Source organism: Tauraco erythrolophus, chromosome 6 (genome assembly GCF_009769465.1).
Source record: "Tauraco erythrolophus isolate bTauEry1 chromosome 6, bTauEry1.pri, whole genome shotgun sequence".
In the NCBI taxonomy this organism is placed as follows: Eukaryota; Metazoa; Chordata; class Aves; order Musophagiformes; family Musophagidae; genus Tauraco; species Tauraco erythrolophus.
The window spans coordinates 47,292,724-47,317,287 of record NC_141470.1 but is presented as its reverse complement, the minus strand read 5'-3'; the positions used below and the strand labels follow the sequence as shown (position 1 = coordinate 47,317,287).

The 24,564-nt window shown below is 41.8% G+C and overlaps 1 protein-coding gene across 1 annotated transcript in view; it reads right to left on the bottom strand.

Annotated features, from left to right (window-relative positions):
- Positions 1-24,564, bottom strand: part of TTLL5 (tubulin tyrosine ligase like 5) — a 148,163-nt gene that overhangs the window by 33,092 nt on the left and 90,507 nt on the right. Inside the window, 1 exon segment of the mRNA XM_086614127.1 lies at positions 21,601-21,743. Coding sequence (XP_086470253.1) covers positions 21,601-21,743 — 143 coding nt within the window.

Sequence of the window (24,564 nt, the reverse complement as noted above, 5' to 3'; positions counted from 1 at the left end):
TTTTCTTTGGCACATTACATGCTTCTTCCATCCCTAACAATAGGCCCTAGATTGGGGCTGGCTATGGAGCAACGATAAACATAGTGGGACAAAGCCCAGGACGCTGGGGGCCTGGCTGGGATGCAGGACTATCGGGCCTCTCACAGCGCCGCTTGCCTCAAGGCCTTTCTTTGTCTTTTCTCCCTCTTTCCCTCCCCTCAGCTTCAAAAGCAATAAATTAAAAATTGAAAAACAGAGCAACAAGTCTTTGAGAACGGTTTGCTCCTAGCCTCTGCTGTAATCAGGGGTGTCTACGAAAAGAGTGACTTTGGTCCAGTTTAATCAGCAAGAGTCTGCATTTTAGCATGGTCTGTACCTCCAATCGCTGGAACATGTAAGCCCCTAAAACATGCAGAAGCTATGTTACAAAGGTAAAGAAAGGTGGCTTTCCAAAAAAACAGAGGCGAACAAAGCATTTTTAATATTCCAAAAAGAGCTCTGCCTAGGAGTTTGGAGATCTTCCGAGGCACAGGGAGCTGTCCAGAACTTGCCACGGTGCAGGTACTTGGAGACAGGGAAGAGGCAGGAAGCAGCTGGCCTGAATAAAATGAGGATGCCATCACCTGGCCTGCAATCTACTTTGAGCTCTGCAAGAGAAGCCAAGGAAAAGCAAGGAAAAGGTTTTAAAGTTAATGAGCAGCCTGTCAAGGCTGCATTGGCACAATGAACGTGCGGAACTGCATTTTGGGTTCCAATCCATTTCAAAGTGACAAATACGATCTCCCCTTGTGAAGGTGCTGCAGAGATGTAGGACAGTTTCTGTCCCAGGCCATCAACCAAACTTTTCCTTCTTAACGATGAGGCAAAGATGCAGGCATCTTGCAATAATTTCAGCCTTAGTTCTTCAGCTCCCCATTTTCCCAGCAGCTCAAGCTACCTTACCCACACAAGAGGCTCTTGCCAACAGTAACTGTGCCACGAGACAACAGAAGATGTACAAGGTCCATGTGAAAAGCCTTGGGACTGAGTTGGTTTAGGCAAAGAACACAAAAAGTTCTGTGGATTTAACTACAATTTCCAGATCCATTTGCAGGTTAACTGTAATAGCTACCAGAGACACAATTCAAACATCCCAGGACATTTTAATGTGTGTAATTACTAGCAAATGTCAGGAGTCCCCCTCTGCTATTCTCACAATTCCCTTTCAACTGAGAGAGTTGATGCTGTTACAAGAATTTTATTCAAAAACAAAGATGTGAGAAAAAGCATCCAACGCATCTTGTTGTGCAGGATTAGCACATGTTTCAGTGGCTGGAGGAGTCCATGTGTTGCACTCTCAGCTGCACAACTCCACAGGCAGGTATACATTCAGTGTCAAGAAATTTTCCCTGAGATTCCCAATCAAACTTATATTTTCCCTGTTTTACTGCACGATCTTCCTCTTATTTCAGGTCTAAATCTTCACTATTAGAGCTATGTCTCCTTTGAGCTTAGAAAGCCTTGGCATACTTAACTCCCTTCATCTTTTTTCTCAGCTCAGTCCCTTCTGGCCTTTGATTGTATATTGCTGTTCTCTGAACTTTTTCCACTTCATCAGTATTTAGGGCTAGGCAAGTGCTCAAAACTGAGCACATTACTCCAGATGTGCATGCACAACAGCTACACAGTGAAAGCCCACTACCTTCTTGCTCCTTCATTTTATTCTACAAGTACTATCAAAGTTCATGGGCTTCCTTCTTTTCTGGTATACACTACTGTATAATTTATTTCCCGCTCCCTGGCTTCTGAAAATTATTCCTCGTATTTCCCTGCCATTGAGAAACCTGGGGTTTGGTGCAAAAAGATTTTCTTATAACAAAGGCAATGTAGTGCCTGCTCATTCTGCTGCAGATCAGGAATTAAGTGCTCTTTAGGCCCTGGGTCTCCAAACACAGGCAAGGTCATGAGTGTAGCAGGTTAGAAATGAGGTGCATCAAAACAGCCTTGTGACAGTCTAGCAGGGGAAGAGCAGGGTGAGATTATGGAGCACTGGAAAAACCTTTGCAGGCAAGGCCTAATCTATCTCAACTATTCCCAGATTCAGCTGGCATTATCAACCTGTTACTTTCAGGAGCACTAAACTTGCCAGTCTTAGCAAATTAAATGAAATATTTATCTTTCAGTTGAGCCAATTTTTGTTGGGCCCTTCATAGCATCCTTGGCTACATGCCAGTTACAAGACACTGTCAGTCTCTCTGATCGGGGGAATACTTGGCAGATAAACAACACTATTTTTTCTTCTCTTTACAGATGGCAGCTCTGAAATTTATTAGTAGAAAGACTGAATTGAGAAGAAAACTAACAGCCAGCTGGCTGCAAAGTTCAATGCCTTCACCCTATTGTGTCTCATCAGGTCTCTGGAGAAACAGTGAAGGCAACTGAACATATCTCCTCCACATGATCTAGATTAACAAAACCATATAGCCTTTCTACCCTCCATCAGTGCAAATATAGGGGTGAGCTTTTCTGAGAGGAAGGTGGTTCTGGCTTCATGTTTCCTGCACATACTTCCACACCTGCAAACACAGTCAGAGCCTGCAAAAATATTTTAACAGCAAGACATACATACAATAAGACTAACACAGAAACCTGGTATCATTTTGCACTCATAAGGAAGTCTTGGGGAACACTACCTGCTTAAATCTGACATGCAATTGCCTGAACTGTGTCACGTTGTGTCTTCCCCCTTAATTTTAAAGAATTAATGAAGTTCAGACTCTGAGTGAGGTTACCTCAACTGTACTGTCTAGCTCTGCTTTGATTAAGATAAGTCATTTAGACTTCAACAACATGCTTAGTGCCACCTTAAATTTGATCGCTTGTCCTAGTCCAGGCAGAGCTTCTGGGGTGAATATACACACTCCACAGAATTCAAAGTACAGAAACTTAGATGCAATACTGCACCACTTACAGAGATGGGAAAGGTATTCCTTGCTACAGAGGTTCCACTGTAAAATCCTAGCATGGATCAAGTGGATCAACACAAAACATGACTTGTACTGACGTTCTTCTACTTCTCCTCTATTGTTGTAGGCAAGTCTGTTGAAAACTAAACTGCAAAAGCCTGACCAGCTCTATTTATTCCTAGCCATGTATTTTTTTAGCGCTTTATCCAAGTAGATTTTACATTTATGAGTGGATGGCAGCAGTAGCACACGAGGATGAAAACAGTAAATGGGCACTGCTATCTGCCTAGAATATGCTTATGATTGAGTCTGTAATTAAAGTCACTAATCTCTCCTGGAAACCCATATTCCCTATCTCTCTCCAGAGAGACAAGGGTTAAGTCAGAACCAGTAAGTTAGCCCTGCACACACACTGTAACGCCTCCTTTGAAAAGCCGCTCACACAGTTTACAGGGAAAGAGTGAGAGTGCAGCTGCTGTCTCAGCCAACATTTGGTTCCTATTACAGTGAATAAATTTCCCCCTCCCCCTTATCTTTTTTTTCCCCCCTTTTTATATTAAAAGTCCATCAAACACATTTTTTTCTCCTTAATATTTTCCATTAAGTTTCCTCCTGCGTAGGCTTTCCCAGAGCGTGGTGATTTCTGCTATATGTGCTCAAGCACCAGCTGCAAGATCCCACTGAAAAAGAGAATGGGGAATGAAGAAAGCAGCTCAGGCTCCTTGTTTAAGTCTCAAGAGGCAAGTGAAAAGTTACAGTTGGACTAAACTGGTGAAATCTAGAGCACTTGAGAAGAATAAACAAACAAACAAACAAACAGGCTGTTGAGTTTTGTAGGGTTAGGATTCATGAGACAGAGGAGAGTACTCAAAGCACTTTGCCCCTGCCACCAGCAGTCTCCCAAAAGACATAGCACAGGACAGTGTTACACTACACAGCCTCAAGGGTTCCTACACGGTTGTGCTGTCCAGATCTATACCACTTGAGGCCCAAATGACTTTTTCAGTTTTGCTGTATGACCACGGACTAGAGATGTCATATGCTCCTAACTTTGGGTGTTTTGTTGTCTAAATATTAAATATCAAGTACACAAAGAAACCTCTAAAGAATATGACAAGCCTCTAGATTCCACAAAATTTGCAATGAAGTCCATGAAAGCAATAGACTTTGCCTGACATCCAGTGCACCTCTCATCTTGTTATGGGGTAGATGAAGACCCTCCAACAAGTGTCTCTTGAAGACTTGATAAATCTGACAGCTTAGATGGTCTGTCTATGGGAAGCATGCTGAAGTATACAGTATCCTGACATCATGCCTATAAAACTCAAGGTCAAGAATCATATCCAGATAACAGAACTTCACAAAAGAAGCAACTCTTTCACATTTATAATCTACGTACCTAAAGAGAAGGCCAGAATCTGTCCTGCACTTCCAGAGCAAAGATGTACAAATTCACTTAACCATAGATTGTGGGAAGGGTCACTTGAAAGCTAGCTGGGTCACTTTAGGAGAAACGCTCCAAGTAAAAGAGGTAGAGTAGCAGCATGGCACCAGCAAGATGCATCTGCTGCTACCATTCAGTAACACAACTAAAGCTGTATAACATCTAGCTGCTGAAAAAAACAAGAAAAAAAATATAAAACAAGAACTAAAGGTCACTTCTCTGGGTCCTTGCCATGAGGCTGTATGCTTGTGGTTAACAGCCTCTTGTTTTTGCAAAATTTCCCAAGCATTGACACAAGGGCAGAGTAAAGGCCCTCAAGAGACTCTTCCCTTAAACAACTGAAATTTATCAACATAGCTCCAATGTCATGAACCTAAAGGAGTTTCCCAATGAAAAGAAGATAGACTTGCACAGTCCCCTAAGCCCCATGGTACTTATATGCTGGCCAAAGAGGCAGCTCTACCATTCTTACCTTCCCCATGTTATAAACTTGATTCCATATGTAGTTTCTGCTCTCCTTGTCCCTCAAGTGGATTTAGATAAGGTAACAAGGTATGACAAGAAATAGAACATTTCTCCTCCTCAGGTTCCTTCTGCAGTTCTGTTACACTGGAGTTAAGGAGAAAATTTTTTACCTCCACTTCCTGTACAAAGATCAACTCACCTGCTGTGGCTCCCTGAATATTTAATAATGGGTTAGAGAAGGAATACAAAGAGGTGACTGTGTCTGTGTCAGCAGACTATAAAGTCTAAAACAAAGCGATTATATAAAATATAACTGGGGGGGGGTGGTGGTGGTGGTGGTGGTCTATGCTCAGATCCGCAAAGAGAGAACAGTAGCATGAGTTATTACCTATTGCAGAAGCTGACCCAGTAATTGTAAATGCTATATAGAAGAGACCATCCTATCACACACATTGCAGGGAGAAAAAAAAAAGCTACTGATACAGAGACCACAGATAGATAAAACACACAAACCATGGCCTACAGACTTTCAGCCATCCTAAGAGCAGGCTGGCACACTGGCACCAAAGGAATGCCAGGGTTGTGGTGCTAGCTGTTCTACACGTAGCTTTTTTGGAATCCCTGCAAGCCTCATGATGGCCACGCAATGCTGTATTTCATAGAATCATAGAATGGTTAGGGTTGGAAGGGACCTCAAAGATCATCTAGTTCCAACCCCCCCTGCCATGGGCAGGGACACCCTCCACTACACCAGGTTGCCCAAAGCCTCATCCAACCTGGCCTTGAACACTTCCAGGGATGGGGCATCTACAACTTCTCTGGGCAACCTGTTCCAGTGCCTCACCACCGTCAGAGTGAAAAATTTCCTTCTTATATCCAATCGAAACCTACCCTCTTTCAGTTTAAATCCATTGCCCCATTGTACTGTAAAAGGTAAGTGCTATTTTTCCTTCACTCCACTGGTCATCCAACTTCCTTTGAGTTTATGGAAGACACTTTCTGGAAGTGCTTATTTCAACCAAGGAAGTGCAAATTCCTAGCAATGCTCTTCTCAAGCTAAAACTGACAGAAGTTTTCCAGGTCTGTAGTGTTCCTTCTAAGAAACCTCCAGAGATACTCTACGTGTAGAAATCTACTTTTCAGAAAAGAATTCCGCCCTAAAAATCCACAAGGTACTTTTCAAACAAATGTACTGTATTTTGTTAATAGTTAAAATGTAGTCTAAAAAAATAACTTCAGAACAGAATGGCAGGTTCAATTTTGAATTACATGGTATCAGTTTTTAATACAGAAAGAGAAAATATTTTAGAAAAATCTGTAGCCAGCACTGGAACAAAAAAAAAAACAGTGCATCTCCTTCCCAAAACTTCCTGTGCATCTGTCCGCCTCTATTGCTTCCAGAAACTGGTGATGACATATCAGGACTGGATTATAAAGAATGGTAAGAAAAGAGTGGAAAGACTTTTATTTTTATAAAGCCTCACCTGGAAAAGCAAGCTCTTCAAGTACTGCAGAGCAAAAATCTCCCCATTTTTTGGCACTTTGTCCTCCAAGGATTAATACCACAGAAGCGTGTTGCCTTGCCAGATATTCCAGTTTATGACAATTTTGGCCTCCTTACTAGTCTTTTAAGCTATACAGAATACAGCCCCTTATTCCACTCCTAATGATGCTTCAAAAATTCCCACCTCCTATTGGGATCTATCTACCTCTTTGCCTGAAAACAGAGTTCAGCCTGCAGCATTTCCAGTTACCCAATGTTTGAACAAGAAAAATCACGGAGGAGTTCACATTAACATGAAGTTCAATATTCAGTGGAATAAAGTGAGCTACGGCATCTTGTTTCTGGCAGAGAAGAGTTACGTGAGTAAAGGAGAAGCTCCCAGCTAACTGCCTCCAGCAGATACAGCAGTAAGTGGTGTCTGTTCCTGCTTTAAAAGAGGCTTTATATGAAGCCTTGGTTTAGCCACCACATTTCTCTTTCTCTGTTTCCTTACTAGAAAGATGATCCGGTCTCTCTAGTCTCAGCAAGGAGTTCTGGAGCATCACAGATGTAAATCTCTGCTTATTTTATGCAGCTATTACACAACAAAAGATTAAAATTACTATGATTATTTTGGGAGTGGACATAAAGCAGAAGAGGGGTGAGGAAGCAGTAATTAGAAAGGCAAAGAAAACTGAAGTGAAACAAATTTATTACTCTAATAGGCCTAAGCAAGTGCAAGGTGCTTCACTGACACGTGGCACAAAGGCACTGTAACTCAAAGGGTAAAATATAACAACGCAACACCATTGCTAATGCCCATGCTCTTGGTTTAATTAATTTTATTTCCCTCTCTCCATCCTGGCACTGTAAAGAAGAATGCAATGTATGAAGGCTGGGGGCAGAAGTGCTGCACAGGGCTGAGGCAGCATACCTGGCAGCTGCTAAAACAGAACTTCAAATTCTCAGCTCACTTTTGAAAACCCATCAGGCAAGAACCACTCCTCCCCTTCAGCTTCTTTAGGAGCTGGTACACTTAACCACTTCAGCATGTTTGGCAGTTCTGCAGCCACTTCCAAAGCAGGTGGTGGACTGGAAAATTGTGGGAGAGCCCCTAATCACTCAGTTGTCTCCCTCTTTCCCCAGCAGGCAGCAATGCACGTGCTGACCAAGCAGGCCAGCTGCCAGACCACAATTAAGCACAGAGAGCAGGGAATTTGTGATTACACCTCAAACTACCGAAAAGGCTCAGGCTTACCTCAGTAAACTGGGTCGACAATATCTTTCTCCAGGAAACTGCTAAATCTGATGGCAGACAAAATCTGTCATTAGAGGAAGATGAGTAAAAGGATGTTCAGATAATTATATCATACAGTACAAAGAGCTGGCACACTCTAAAAGGCAGTTCCCAGACTTGTCTAGGATTTGTTGAAAGATCCCTCTCTGTCAGACCCTGTCTGCAAAAGATGCTCAAGTTGCACAAAACTTACTTGGATCACCCAGAGCTTGAAGTCTTTTATGTGAGATTTCTGCCTCTGCCTACAATGGCAGGCTAGGACGTAGAGACAGTAAGCACTGGTTTTATTTGCAGGCACGTAGAAGAAAAGCTTTTAGATTCTGTCCATTCAAACAGGCACCCACATTTGTCATGTTTCCTTCTCCAGTGTGGACAGAAGAGTCTATGATGCAGTTGTGCCAGCTCTGCTGGTCATCCCAACTGCATACTATGTCCATCTTTTCTCCTCGGGGTTTGAGAAGAATAGGAATCTAGGGACGGTGCTGTTTCCTTAGGGAATCAACTTTGCTAGATTGCTTAATGACTGATTTTGGGTAGGCCTTTCAATTGCTAGGTCTTCTGGACTGTATATGGGTGTTGAATATTTCTAATGACTCTGGAAAACAAAAACAGGTATCTTCAGAGGAAGTGCAATAGCTTTCATAGGAATTTGTGGTTAAAGATGAAAAAAAGTTATGCAATCCTATATTCCAGTCCAACCCAATCCCTTTTTCTAGAGCCAAAATGGAATTGTTTCCTACAGCGGACAGAGAAAATTGTATAATTAGTCAGAAGCTACCAGACTTGGGAACACAGATGGGAACCATGGAATCACTACCTCAGGAATTTCATCAAGTGATTGCATGTAATGCTAAGCATGAGCACATCAAAGATGCAGCTGCAGATGCTAAACCCTTGTAAGGACAGACTAAAATATCCCAGCCACTTAGTGGAATAATGTCCTTTCAAAAGTCCCCTCCTAGCATAGATAAGGCACATCAAGAGAGGACAGTAACAATAGTGTCCAGTATCCAATCAAGAAATTTCCATTATATGCCACTACTTCATACTTGATGCCTTTCACGATGTTTCAGCAAGTGTTCTGAGTAGAGCAGACTTTTCTCACAAACGCCACAACTAGCATATTTCACAGAAAATGAGTCTGTAGTAAAGACAAATAAAAGTCTAAACGTGGCTCCAGATGGCTTGAGCTGAACATGGTAACATTTGCAATGAGGTTAACCTTCATGTTGCGTACGGTGTTCATGGCTCTCTAGAGACTAGCTGGAGTATAAGACAGTAAGCAAGCTCTTGCATAAAGGCAAATAACAGACATTAGAAAAAAACTCAAAGTAAATGACAAGAGCAGCTGTTACCTAGTTTTGCTACCTAACAATATACACCATAAACACCAGAGTGAGATTTTGATAAACAAGATGCAAACAACCATGCATTTTGTAGCAACGAGCAGAACAATTCACAATCTATGAAGTTACACGATATCAGGAATTTAGATAATTTCAGAGTGAGACGTGCAAACAACAAAATACCCAGCAGCAGAGTTCTCTTTCCTTTCACAGAAACGCTCCTCAGTAACACAGGTCTAATGTCCACACTCCCATATTCAGGTTCTGCAATGCTTTAGAGGTCATAATATGAAACAAAGAATTTGCTCTGTTTAGAAAATACCAATAAAGAAAACCACTGCACCACACGAATCATATTCTGTCCCCTATACCTCAAAACAACCCAGAAATTCGTGTGTAACTTTCATTCTCTTTACACAGGTAATAGAGGATACTTTCATATTTAAATCATTTGGCTTAGCAGCAACAAAGTGGAATTTCAGAAACAAATCAAAACATGACTCTGACCTTAGAAAAAACCTAAATCAGTTATGCAAACAATGTCCTGAACAGAAGAACGAAATATTTAAATGACTAAAAATGGATTGGATCCAAGTTTCTTGAAACATACCAGAATAATCTAATTATTAAACTGGGCTTTCAAAATTATTTTACCAGTACCTATTTTTTAATTGAATAAATAATTCTAAAATGTATTATTTGAATTTATTTATATAAATTAAAATAATAATTTAAAATATTTGTGAAATTTAATAGATAACAGAAAGATATTGTTCCTGTAGAGCCGTATTAAAACACAGATCCTTCTTGATGGTTTTCAAATTTGAAGAAAGATTAGCAAGTTCTCAATACTCAAAACCAAACTCTATGAAAGGCAGCTGTTCAAAAAAAAATCTTAATATGCAGCTTTTGTTGGAACTATTCACAAGGGATAAGCTCTAAATTTTCTTGATTTTTTTTTTTTTTAAGGAATTTTGAAAACAGAAGGCTAGGGGGATTGCTGTCAGTAGGAACCAAAATCTCACTCTCTTGGAGAATACTCTGGAGATATTATATGCAGTTCTTTATTAGAAAGAGATGCGTTTATCAACACACCTCATCTTAAGAACAGCAAAGTCTCTGAAGAATCACTTTTGGGACTCTCTAAGAGTTTCAAGAGCCTGTGCTCAGATCATCCAAATACACTGTCTTCCTTGTTGGCTCCTTCACAGCAGATGAGATTGTGTTTTTTGCCATGTTGACTGCCTCAGTTGGAAAGCCTTTAACTGCTGTTCAAATTATCATCCACCAGAAGATATTTACAGAGAATCCAAAATCTTCAGCATCATGAGACTGTCAAAGAATCTTACACCCAAGTGTTTTCTAGTGGAGCTGAGATTGGAAATATATCGAACAGAACAATCTTTTTAACAAGTTATTTCAGGTTTTTTCTAACACCACAGTTTGAGATCTTTTAGGAAACAGCCATGGGAAGTAGAATTCACTATACTGTGAGCAGTACATTGTCTTTAATGACTACTAGAAAGTTCTCATTTGAAATTCAGAATTATTGTTTATAAGTGACAGAAGCCATAAATCCTAGATACTTATTCATCAGTACCATAAAAGGCCAACATACATGTCACATCTGAGCTTTTGACTACTATAAAGAATGTTATTCCATTTATGCTGTTCTGTGGCTAAAATCTCAGAAAAGAAGGATCCCTTAAATGCTGTATTAGTTGTGAAAATAGATGTGAATTTGAAAGTTCAAGCAGTTTCTAGGAACGTCAAGCCTTCATTGGTATGACTGTTACCTCCTTGCGGATCTACACTCAGTCACCAGCAGCAAGAAACAAAATTCTTAAACTTACTCAATTTCAAGTCCAAGCATCTGCAGCTTTTCAAAACACTAAGTGAAGAGAAGCTGACACCTCTTTACTCATCAGCATCTTTATCCCAATATCAAAAAAGAAACAGATGGTCCAGACTTGAGGTTTCCTCCTCCTTTCACACAGTCAAGCAAACTGAAAGTTTTCTGAGTTGAATTTTGAATAAAACTCAATTTTCAACACTGAAGACGTTCACAGCCCAACTTGGCTATATTCTTCAGAGAAGATTATGATTATTTTTTTTTTCAGCAACAAGCAAATAAAGAATTCTTTGTGCATACAAGAGGTTAAGACCACATAAGCCACAGCCCGTTTGCTCCAAAGGGTGACTCTTGCCCAGGCTAAGCATCCCTGACAGACAACTGCCAAGTAGCATGTGCAGCACTGCCAGATAACAATCATCTTAGACTAACTTTTCAGTCAAGTCCCATGTGCCAGATAGCAGAAAGACAGAAAAGGCAGTGGAAGACATTTACTGAGCCAGATGCAATCTGAAATTCAAGCAAAGCAGCCATGCAACATCATGGATACCAGCAGCTGAAACATGGTGTCTTTGATAAGGCTCTCTCACTTTGTAATTCCTTTTACTAAAGGTGGTTGTCTCAGGGCCAGTTTTCAGCAGGCTTGGATCAGCCAGGCTGCCTTGGCCTCTCCCCGCCTGGTTTGCTGTGGCCAGTAACTGGATGAGAAATGTTAATAAAAGTTCAGTGAGTGCAACAGGAGAGAGTCTGGAAACTGTGGTACCTGTAAGCACTACCCAGCTTTTTTGCCTCCCCCCGCTTTTTGTATTTTTTTTAAAAAGGATATCCATCTTTCAACTATTGTTACAGAATTAAATCCTAGAAATAACTGTTCATGATAAAGGACTCTGAATACATCGGTACATTGCAGACCCTACCTTTAACAGTGCACTTAAACATCTTTCTAATTGGCTCTGGTTCTGGACAATCCAATAACCAGCTTTCTTGAGCCACCAAAATGCTTTCTTGCTTATTACCAACCAAGTCCTTTTACCCAGAGCATTTTGGTCAAACTGCTCACTGGCTGATAGTATACAGTGTTGGGTAAAGGCTAACAAAGTACTACAAACCACGAATGTTACTCATTATTACAAATCACACTATTTCCTAAACAAAAAGCGGGCGTTCCACAGTGGACTTATGGTTGCCCCATCTTCTTCAGATTACACAATATATGTACACTTCAAAAACCTACGAGCTAGTGAACAGGATCACCAAGCAAAGCTGTCACCACATGCACAGGAAAGCTGAAATACTTCCTGACTTTTTAACACTTCTTTTTCCCCCCTCCTCCTTTCTCAAAAGAGGTTTTTGTTAACTGCTAGAGCCCTGCATGGCTTACAAACAGCTGCTGCTTGATACCTGCAGCCCAGAGAAGCCCTGGAGAACAAAAGGCTGTCATGGAGCCAACAGCATACAATTTACAAACTCTTGTGTCAGCTACAAAACTCCCCCAGTCTGAAAGGTGGGGAAAATTAGGTGACAAAGCAGGATCTTCACAGGAAAGGCTGACGAACACTTTCAGGGATGGGAAAGGGATTTCTTTGTGCTTTTGCCAGGGAATTCCATTTATATCACGAGATAAAACACCTAAAAGAGCACCATGCTCATCCTGAGCAAGCCAAGCTAAAGCATGACCTTGGGCTGGATGGAAAATGTGAATGTGCACTCATGGCAGAAACTTCACTGTCCAGTGGAAGGCAGCCCCAAAACAAAGCCCAGCAGGAAGGAAAACCCTTTGGCCCCTTTTGCTACCTCCTGCTCTGGCATTTGTACTCGGTCACTGAAACCCTTAACTCATCTGAGCTTGACTCCAGGCCCTTTGGCTGCTGACTTCAGAGAGCTGTCCAGCAACTGCCCCACATGAGGGCTGCCTTCTGGAAAGGCTTTCCACATGGATCTCAGATCACGCCCTGCTCACAACATTTGACAGGCTTACTAAAATAGCAAGATAATCCTCATTCAATTTCTTTCTCGGCTGCACAACACCAATGTCTTCAACACAGCTGTTCAAGACCTTTGCTCTCACCAGTAACCAAACTTCCTTTCTAACACTACCCTCTAGACATTTCCATTTTCTTGAAGTGAAAAGGTATAGGGCAGACCTGGAAATCTCCAAAATACTCACAATGAGTTCAACTTCAGGACAGCCCTGGAGAGCATGAAGCAAATGAAGGAAAAGTTGCTAACCTGTCTTATCCTTCATAAGCCTGCCTTACAAAGGGGATTTCCATTTTTACAAAGCAGCGTTCTGTTGTGTGTCTGGTAGGGAGGATACAGAACATGCAGCTCTGAGATTTCAAAGTGCCTCTCTGTGACCCACAGGAATAGCACAGTTCAAAGATGGGCCCATTCAATCCCTCTGTTCTTAGGCCAGATGGACCTGCCCTAAGATCAATGCCAGAAATGACAGTCTTCTGGGAAACTTCCCAATGCCCTCTCAGTTGCACAACTGTGAACTAATTCCAACAGCTATGGCATGGTAGTACAGCTTTTATTTCTACCTCACTACCTGCAAGACCAATCAATGGACAAAACTTGAGGTCCTTGTATCGAGAAGAGCCAGGGATGGATAAAAATATTGCTAAAAAAAATTAGGAAAGGGTAGAAACCAGACATTCGTGGGATTCCCTGACAGCTCTCTGCAGAAGGAAGGGCTGGGCTGGAAAAAACAGGGCCCCAGGTTCCTGCCAAGCTGTCTGAGGCCCGTCCTTTCCAAATAGCTCAAAGAAACAGCCAAGGCTCCCTTGTAACCCTTTCAGAACTCCTCTAGAGAGAAAGGCTGCTGTGGTCAGAGCTGCTCCCACAGAGCACCAGACTATGGGGATCCCTCATTCCTAGAAGGCTGTAAGCAGCAGAGTCGATCTCTCCCATGAGAGCTACGGCCCCATTAACCCTCTGAATACCACTCTGGAAAGTATCTACTTTAATGGTGATTCGGAGGTTTAAATAGATGCAGAGAAAACTGAGATCTACTGGTCACTTTGAAACACAAAACATCTAGAACCTACATAAGATATTTAAAAGAAATCTAAGACCAGAGATGGCTGAGGGGAGGTCACGAGTCAAGTAATTCAGGACACTAAAAGATTTCAACCTATTCTATACTGAATTAGATGCTTCTTAGAACAAGAAACAGCATGTGACTTCCGTCACAGCCAACAAAATCCACTGGTGGCAACTGAAAGCAGGAAGAGGAGAGTTCACTGGTAAAAAAGGGGGGCGGGGGGGGAAAAAGGAAAATAAAGAACTGTATCAGCATGAACTGTCTATACCTGTTGCTCAGTTTACTGCAATAATCAAAGAAAAACAACTGCATATTAATAAAAAAATTCAGTGTTTAGCATGGTCAGAAGCCAGCAAGATATTAGTATATGTAAGTTATGAGTTAGAAAATAAAGATACAATAGTGTTACTTACATAAAACCAATGTCTTACTCCTACTTGATGTACTGTTTTCATTTCTTGTCATCTCTATAAAATAGCCAGACAGTTATTAGAGGGCTGGGAAGATTTCCATTTAGAACTTGAAAAGAATGGGACTGTTTAGTTTAGGAGAGACAACTAAGAAGGGAGATGATAGAAACACAGAGAATAAATAGTGCGGAAAATAAATCAAGCATTTCTGTTTGCCTTCTTGTAATAAGGGTGCAGACACTTTCGGCAAATTTGGGGAAAAAAAAATTTAAAAGGAAGCTTTCGCATAATATGTTATTCACCTGTGAAACTCACTGCTACAACTCAATGAGACTACAGTTTTTCCAGAAAGTAAATATATATGATTAATTACAACATCCACACTAGACTACGTAGAACAGAAAGTATCGTGAGAACTACAAGCCAGCTGTTAACAAGCTTCCCCCCATGACAGATAATTTCACTGCTGCCCACCAGAACGTCCTCTGTGCTTCCACTGAAGACGACGGTGGTAGTTGCTTCAAAGCACAGGCTAGGAAAACTAGACAGATTAGCAGCTCAGTCCAGGATGGCAAATCCTACATTTACATTAAGGTAAAGTTGATTTATGAAGGCTGCTGAAATGAGAAAACCCAAAACCATTACGTAGTATTGGCTTGAGGAAAGGTATGGAACCCCTGTCACTCCCCTTCACCTACCAACACGGGCTGCTTGCTGGGAATAATGGGAAAGATCCTCATGTCTTCTCTGAAGGGAAGTCACACAGTCAAAGAGAAACCTGCCCCTTCAATTTTCAAGAGTTATTTGCAAAACCTGTAATCGTCAAAGGCCGCTAGACACAGGTAAAGACAACGTTGTGCCCCCTGCACTCAGCTAGAGCCAGTCCAAGGGAGGCCCCAGGCTGCAGCTCCAGCAAAGCCTCCCAGAAGCAGCCGCGCGGAGCGGCCACACTCGCACAAGCCTGCTGGTGCCCCGCTCTGCCCTGCTGCGAGGCCCCAGCTCTAGCCTCTGGCTCACAGACCCAGCACTGGCTCCTACGGTCTTCCCTGCACGCGGCCCAAACCCCCTTCGCCTCTGGAAAGGGTCCTGCGATTAATCTCTTATTACCTCGGAAAAGTAACAGCGCGGCGGCTGCCCGCCAAGTCCGACTCAACAGCGTCTGGGGAGCCGAGGCTGCGGGGCCAGGCTCGGCTGTCTGGGCAAGTCACGAGCTTTCCGCCTTTCCTCTCCCGGAGGCTCCAGACAGACAGAGCCAAGGCCTAGCTGTGGGAAGCAGGGATCCTTCAGGACCGTTCCAACCCGTGGTGCTCAGGCTCAGGGCGATTTCCAAGCAGGATGGATAGTAATTGGACCTGCCATCACAAGTTGCTTTAGTGTGACCAAAATATATATAGAAAAATAATACAAGGCAAACCACGTATTTCTCAAGTTTAAGTCAGCCAATTCACTTCCACAGTTAACAAGCTGTCACCGGTGACTCCAGGAGATGTGCAGAAAAAAAAAATAGTAAGAGGTTGCTGGGGCAGGGGAAGGCTGTTACAGGCACAAGTACACATGGGCAGGGGAAGAACATGCACAAACCAGAGGCAGGATGAGTTGCAAGAACGTACAGTTACCTAGACAGTACTTCTATTTTTTGCCTGCCCTCCTCAAACCTCCTCTGAGCAGAAGGTAATAATAGATCAAATCCCAAATTTGTGGCTCTCAGAAATGCTGCTTCTCAAGGCCTGCAAGCAGAATCATTGTGACAGAGGAGGATATGATGCGAACAGGGGATCAGTCATGGAAAAATCACTGTACCCACCCTCGATTACAACTCCACCTCAAATAAAGAAATTGAACTAATTTAGGCATTAAGGTAAAGAGCTAGAGAGAAAAGAGAAGAGGACAAGTGGTATGAGGGGCAAGGAACAGACATGTGGCTACGCTAGCACAGGGCTGTTGGTCAGTTGCTGCTCTGCACTTCTGTGCTGCTTAGCTGGGGAGCTGTTAAGGTCAACGCAGTTTGCTTAAACCGAACTGAAGGCCTACTGTGTAGCCCTCGGTGCCTGCTGCCTCCTTCCTTCATTTCCTCCAGAGGCATCAGTGCAGCACAGTCTCCAAGTTAGCGCACACCTAGATGCTGTGCAAATAAATAGGCTCCGACCACTTGGCAAGTGCAGCACAGGATAGCAGTTGGGCAGACTCTACCTTGCAAGAGACTTGCAGGGAACCTGAAACAAACTATTTGGAAGAGAATAAAGTCACTGTCAACCCTTAAGATGCAGAACTACAAGGGAACACATTCGTAACAAAGAAAAATAGATTTATTCTCGTCAAAACGTGATGTTAGCTGCCAAGATCCCTGGGAATTCTCTCCTCCTTACTTCTAGCTGCAAGCCTATACATAGTTAGCTCTTTCTCATAGCTCATGCAATGTCCATGGTGCTCCTGCCATGCTAAGCCCACCCCGGCCTAGCTCACAAGTCTTGCAAAAAAGCAAGACTGTCCCATCAACTGCTTACCCTTCTATCATTGTATCACCTTGCACATTCCAGTGTCACTCTTCTCGTAGCTCTTCAGAGCCTATCTAGTGAGGATCCAATCCTGATTTCTTATTTTACATTCCACACCTTCAAAATTTAAAGCAAAAGCTGAGGAAATAGTGAAGCCACTTTCACCTTCTCTTTATGTCAAATGCAGCAAGCAGCCCCTTTGACACAAAAGATGAACCACAATGAGGCTGTGATAGTTATCTTCCACATTCTCACAAGTGCAAAGGATATATACATAATAAGATCAGAGCAGAATAGCTGAAATCCAGAACGTGTGGTACATGTACCCCTAGCAGTAACCATCATGAGGCAGTAGTAGGCACCAGGTAGGGAAGGAGGATATCAAGTGTCCACTATCCAGCCAAGGCTAAGGAAGTCCAGTGATTAAAAAGAAGGTCCTGGTTTGGGAGGCTGCAAAAGCACTATAAGATTGTCAGGGATGCAAGTCTCAGTTTATGTGCTGGGCTGTGCAAGAGAGTGGAGTGTACAATCACTTTTCTGTGTAGAGTTTTTGGGATACAAAAGAACACATATTTTCTATTAGAACAGACACAGCAAGCTAATGTTTTAAGTGGTACTGGATTTCCTGCACCCATACTGTTCAGCTGATTTGTATGTGAGCAGTAAATATACGCAATGAGATCCAGAAGCACCTACTATGTGAATGCTCTAACTACGCTGTGAACGGGCATGAAGTCCGATTTCTTCAAAAAGCTGCAGGCTTACTGCACATCAGATATTTCGAGAATTTCCAGACATGAGGCATACTGTTTGGGGTTTCTGAAAGCCTGAGACGGGAAATGTCTGAGTGGCATCACCTAGCTTCCCACCCTATTTGATAATACAAGGCAAGGAAAAATTAAAATTAAAATACACAAAGCAGAGCCTGTAAGAGAATCTGGACATATGGCATGTATGTGAACACAACCCTGAGCAGCTGTCGCTGTTACTATCACTGAGAATGACATCAGAGCAAATTAAACTTAGAAACTCTTAGATCAGAAAATTGAAAAAAGTCTCGTTTTATACAACTTAACCCAGATTAGGCAGCCTGTCAACAAAACATCATTTCTCTACGAACCTGAGCACCTTTGACTGAAATTATGACTGAAGAAGTATTTTGGGCATGTCAAGCAATGAGAAGAGGAGAATCCCTTGTTTACGATTGCAGTAGCCCTCCCAGGCTGTCTGGTATAATTTGGACTGCCGTTCTACCCTCTGATTGATGACAGGGAAGCTTGCTTGCCTGCCTCCTCTAACCAAGTCAGATAAATCTGTCAGAAGATCCAAGGAAAAAAATATGCTGAGTACTTTAAAAGAGCTAGGTTGGTCTTGTCTTTAGGTTTAAGAAAGATGTTATGAAAGAACAACAAGCTAATGTAACAGAGGTCTAAGAAAACACTGACCATTTCACTGCTGAATTCTTGCTAACTGACTGCCCACATGAGCTCTAAAAGATGAACCTGAGTAAGGATGGCTGCTGTTGAATCCAAGGTGCCCACTGAAAACACAGAAATCTGTACCAGCTAAAAATAAAGTTTTCTCACTGGCTTTGGTTTAGATCTTGGAGATTAAGTGACCTGCAGAGCCCAAGTTAGTCTTTGAGCAGAAATCCACTGTCTTTTTCAAAAAACAAGTGATACAGCAGTTGCAGATTCCAGTGCCAGAAGCTTCTAGGAACATCTGCTGTCCCCACCAGTAGGATTATGCAACTATTTGCCAACAGGTACTCGAAAGTTAGTTTAGGTTCTGAATCAACAAGCTTCATTCTCTTAAACACCAGATTTTTTACCTTTATTATGCAACTGAGAATGCTTTCAAGAGAATGCTTTTTCAAGAGCAGTTCTAGTAAGGTCTTGGCTTCAGTGACTGGAAATGAATATCACTGGATAAGGAGGAATCACTTTCATATTTGTTGTCCTTAGATTACATTACTAAAATTGTAATAAAAATTACATATGAGAATCTTAAAGGCTTCTACTACAAAACATGTAACCACAATTAGTGCCTTTATAGCACAGTGTGAAAGGGTGACCATCTGCCCGATGGATAGAGTGAGAAGCTGAGATAGAACCAAAATAGGGCACTGAGACAGGACTAGGGTTAAAGAAGGAGAGAGCAGATTTGGCATGGCCTCAGTGAACTACAGAGGGCAACAGAGGTAGAGCTGCAGCAAACGTGGCAGAGGTTGAAGTCATGTTACGGTAGTCAGAAGCAAGCCCATGTACAACTTGGAACATCTCACCTCTTCTGTAGCCCTGCAGACTTCTTTGTCTAGGGCACACTGAAAGCCTGAACCATTGTTTGAGTGGGAATAGTGCCAACGCTTATAAAAGTGACAAAAAAAAAAATCTCAAAAGACACAGCAGGCAGATTTATAAAATAACATTTTAACATATCCAGAACTCTGTTCTCTATATTACAAACTGTCTCTATATTACAAACGCAAGATCTCCGTTGCCTTTTGGCGAGCAGACTACTGATTTGGCACCGCATCTCATAGAGCCAAAAGAATTTAACAAAAGATTCGAGAACTTCTTTTGAGAAACGTTTAAGTAAGTCAGTACGGGGAGAGTGGGAATTAAAGAGGAAGAAGATTTGTCAGTAAGAATAGTCTGAATCCTACAGATTGCAAGCATCAAAACAAAATTTTCAAACAAATCTCAGCAGCACTAAAATGGCTTAGATTTACCACAGAGCCACACAAAATGTGTAAGGACTGAGTTTCAAAGGCAGATATTTGAACTGGAGCCAAGTGCAAGCCAGATAAGAGACCCATTTACAAAACATTTCCATCCTTGCCGAATTCTACAACTGATAGACCAGAACCTTAATGGAACAAAACAGGAAGCTTTTCTTCAGTCATCCAGCACTGAGCACAGGCTGACACCCATCAGATGACCCTCTATGAACTGCTTGCTCCAATGTAACAGATCAAGTAGCAAAAAACACATTTACATTACATAATAGCCATCTCCATATATCATGACCTTCCTATTCCTTTTGGAATTTTCTCATTAAATGAAAGTTCACAGCCCAAATAATCCAACAATGCCTCAAGAATCCCTTTTTTTCATTTACAGATTTACATAAAACTTAGCTCCTGGTATTCTGGTCATTCAATATAAGCAGCCATGAAGATGAAGTAATTCAATAAAGAGTCTTATCAAGACCTCTTTCTGTCTCTTGCTCTGAGGATAAAAACAGAGCAAATGAAGTACTGAAAGACCAAATGGTTCATAAAAGGTTTGAAGATGGAATCTTATACCAGCTGTGGCAGGACAATTCCGAAGTACTTGTGGATTTCTGTACAAAATAAAACAGAATTTCTAAAGGCATTAAACTATGCCTACAGTGCTAGATGAGGCACAGCCCTGACAGTTGTTCAGAGTGGAGTTCTGGCCATTAAACGGCAGGTTCTTAGATCTACAGGTAACATAACTGAAATGTGGCAACAACACTGACTTCTGCAGAGCTCTGCAACCAAAGATTTTGACTGTAAGTAATCCTTTTGCAAGTATGTCTGCGAGTTCATGCAGAGGTGCAAGCAGGGTCAAGAAAGGAATGGAAGCTCTAGGACAGCCTGCACTCTGCTGGACTCTGAAGCTATGTAGGAGGGGAAGGCAGTTTACACCTGCTGGATAGGTTCTTTACTCTGATTAGGTAGTAGCCTGGCTGGGCTCCAAGAGCAGAATCACCACCACCTCTCTCAATACCTCTAAACCCCAGAGGCAAACATTGTGGTGGAACAGAAACAGGTCAGGAATTCATTTCTCACATTCCTCTTCTTTAGGCAGGACGAAAAGCAGTGATTGATGAAATAAGAACAATTTACTTGAACTTTCAAAATCCCATTCCTATCCTCCTGTTGAAAGATCCATTTGGGAAAGGATGACCACTTCAGGTCACATGCCTTCTGCACTGTGTGTTTGCCTCCCTCACCTCCCTCCATTTTCCAGTAGCATTCAGGCACCAATGACAAGAATCAGTATTTTAATGTATACAGTGTTTTGCAGTCCTTAACTCATGTGTTGGAGAAAATCTGCCTCATTGTTCTATTTTAGAAGACAAAAACGAAGGCTTAGGCAAAGGAATAAATAAAATTTACTGAGGTGGTAAAGAAAGAACTCAAATCTCCAGCAGTTCTGAGCCTGTATTCAGCCTAGTCTACTGCAGCAAACTTGCCTTGCTCCTAGCTTCTAAGATCCAGAAATTTTGAGGTAAATCTTGCTGCTCTTTCTAAACCCCAGGAAGAATGGTTTTACTGCAGAATCATAGTCCTCTGCCCTGAGTTCCATGAGTATACCAGTCACAAATATAAATTCCAATGTCTCAAATTAAAAAAAGGGCATAAAGAAGTCATCTGAAAAATAAACTAAACTCTGCGAGATGCTGCTCTATCTTTGAACAATCTAAACTTGATATTCAAGGAAAAAGCATGAAGATGAGGCCTTAATGGAGACTTATGCAGTATCAGGTGTAAGTTTGCATTCTGCTTATACGTCTCAACACCAGCAAGCCTAAATTTACAGATGCAGGGATGAGAAATTATCAAAAAGAAACAGATATTTCCCTTTCATTCTACATGTTCATTCATGCCCTTATTTCACCATGAACCTGCCAGCTCTGGGAACATAGCTCTATTTTCATAGGCCTAGTTTCTAGGATAGTCCTGAGAAGAATCAGTATTAGGCCCTTAGCTGTTATCTTCTGAGCAAGAAGCCAAACACAAATTATGAAGGAGTTCCTGAGTGCATTGCATTCTTCTTCAAAATGCTGGACTAGCAATTTCAACTTACCTGACTGCTGAAGAGACAGATCTTTTGTCAGCTATGTGAGTGTCTGACTGTGACTCTCTTTTGTTGAGTGGTGGCTGGTAGCTCTGCGGGGCAGCTTCATTCCCCTTGCTTATAGCTCCACTTGCCAAGTTCAGGTTTTTTAACTAAAGAGGAAAAAAAGACATCAGAAACAATTAAAAGCCAAGAAATAAGCAAAAGGTGTCGCTAAGTAAACTGGGTAAAGCATGTACTAAGAGAAGTAAGACTGGCAGAGAAGGGAAATCTTCAGATGCAGAAAAACTGCTAGTTGCATAAAACAGTGGGAGGGATGACACCAACCGCCACCACGCTTGAGATGAATTCGAGTGCCAGCATTAAAACTACAAACCTTCCATTCACAGAAGAACAAAGAGGAAAAGGACAAAGATGGGACAAAAATGCTCAAGTTAGAAAGCAACATCACGTTCCTGCCACATGAAAAATTAACTCTACATGCACTAATCAAAAGCTAGAAGCTCATATTACACTAAGCAGAGACCAGAATGTCTGCCCAGTCATCATAAGCTGGGTCACCGAGCCAGCCATATGCATCTGTCCTCTCTCTATGCATATGTACAGGCATAACCCAATACCTGGGATATAAAATTCAAAACCAAACTCCTCCACACATGAAAGAAACTTCTCACCCAACCACTTCTAGACTGTTCACACAAGTAAATACACTAGTTAATGACAGCCTAAAATCAATGTATGTTTGTTATATCAAGCTCTAAAGAAATTACCTATGTGTTTTTAATGTGTTTCATTTTAATATGAAATGTATTCCATTGTTTCTTTCTCTGAGCATTCTTCTTGCATTGCTTATTTTCTTGAAAGGTTAAACTCTGCAAGCAGATGCTATCTGTTGGTTTACTGAAGAGAGCCTAAATACATAACATAATGGTATTTACTGCAGCAGTGCTAAGTATTAGTTTACATTTGAAAAAAAACGACAGCCCCAAAACATTTTATGAAGGTTACAAAGCACTACAAATGTTGCAAAGCTAAGATTCCTAGTCAGGCATCACCAGAATTAAGTTTACGAATGCCTTTAATTACATGATCACACGCTGCTTTTTAAGAGCACAGAACAGACCTAGTTCTGCACCAAGATTAAGGTGATATGGCAAGCAAAATTTATCCGTATTGCCCCTGCTCACTTCTGTGGCAACCAGAAGGCATATAGCCAATGAGGCATAGGACACAGACAGAAGAGTCTAATGACTAGCCTTGCATCTGCTCCAGATCTCAAAGGTGATGCTTAAGTCTCTTAAGTGTGACTTAAGCATAGCTTATGAATTCCCAGCTTTGAGATATTAACAATGCTCTTTTACCAGAATTTGTGCACAGTGACTCAAATAAGTACATACCAGCTTCATTGCAATACACCACACTCACATCTACAATAGACTTGTGCAGGACTGTAGACTTCACATCCTCTGACTGAACTCTGGAACACGAACTAACACTGCAACTGGAAACACAGTAGGTTGCCACTCCTTCTGTGGTTTAGTAGTGCAAGGCATCTAAGAATTTTGTAAGTTCAGAAATCTTAACTCTTACTTGAAGTTCTGGATAGGATTAAATTATAGTGGTTACGCACTAGGCTTCTGCCCACTTCTCGAAAAGCAACCACTTTCATCTCATCCCTTCTCAGCTCTATCGTTTCCCGTTCTTGCTTCTTGTCTGTGTGTTATTATTCTCACCTAGTCAGTCCCAGCTTCTCCGTTTCAGGTATCATTTTCCTTATTCTCCTCAGTCCAGTTTCATTCTTACAGACTTCCAGCACTGGCGTCCCCACTACTTTTGGCTCCTGAGCCACACCATTTCAGGCCTGGAACTTTCCATGGGAGTAGTTACTTGATTTGTCTTCTCATACTTCCATTCTTAGTTCCTCTTCCAGTTGCTCACATATACTATACATCCAAGTGGTTCTAGTTTTACTCCCCTCCCCAGCCTGCTCCTTTTGTCAACCTCTTTGTTCCCCCAGGCTCAGAATGTGGGCTCCTCATTGGACCACATTTACCACACTGCCATTCCTTCCATTTCTGTCCTTTAGCCTGAATGGTTCTCAGTGTCCTCTCCCAAATTACGTCCAGGGTCAAATTTCACAACCTCTCTTTCACAACTAACTGTTCTCCACACCTTCACAGAATTCCCACTCTTCTGCATTCATGTCAGACAGGCTCCCAGCCCAACATGGACCAGGTCACTGAGAACACAGGAGAATGGGTTCTCAAGCCTCAGTATTCTAGAGTTGCAAATACAGAGAAATCCAGTTTAGCATCCTAGGTGTGGAGGGAACCTCTAGGCAGCTGAGCAGCTCTAGCAGGTGCTGCTGAGTATATTTCACCTGAAGCTTTTCAGATAGTTACTATGCAATCAAGCTTGAACAAGTTGTAAATTTTAAATTCCAAATTCCTCTTCCAAAGCATGGGAGATCCAGAGATTTAAAGGAAAATTTCTGTAGATATTAAAATGCACAGAGTATTTTTTTTTGTCCAGTCTCGGCTTTGGCTGGAACATTTCACCTTGCCTGAAGTGTTCTGAAAACTGAACGTTAGGCACAGAAAACGTGAGTCCAAATGGATGACGTTTCAGAACATTACAAGCAATTTAAATCAAGATCTTACAGTGGGACATATCAAGCAAGCTTAGTAATGGGCAGTGCTACCCATCTTATATCAAAAACAGTATTAGGTGTCATCTTGGTGCCTCTACCTCACCCTTAAATGTTGTCTTCTATAGCATTTAATTAAAATGTAAAGCACTTTCATTGCAATAACAGAAAGCTTCCAATTAGGTTTAGTTCTGATTGTGCCAGGCACTATACAAATACCTAACAATGACAGTTTCTGGCCACAAAGAGTTTATTGTCTGAAAAGAAGCAAGAATGGCAAATGAGGCAAACACAGAGGCCAACATGGTAAATGAAATAGGATATAT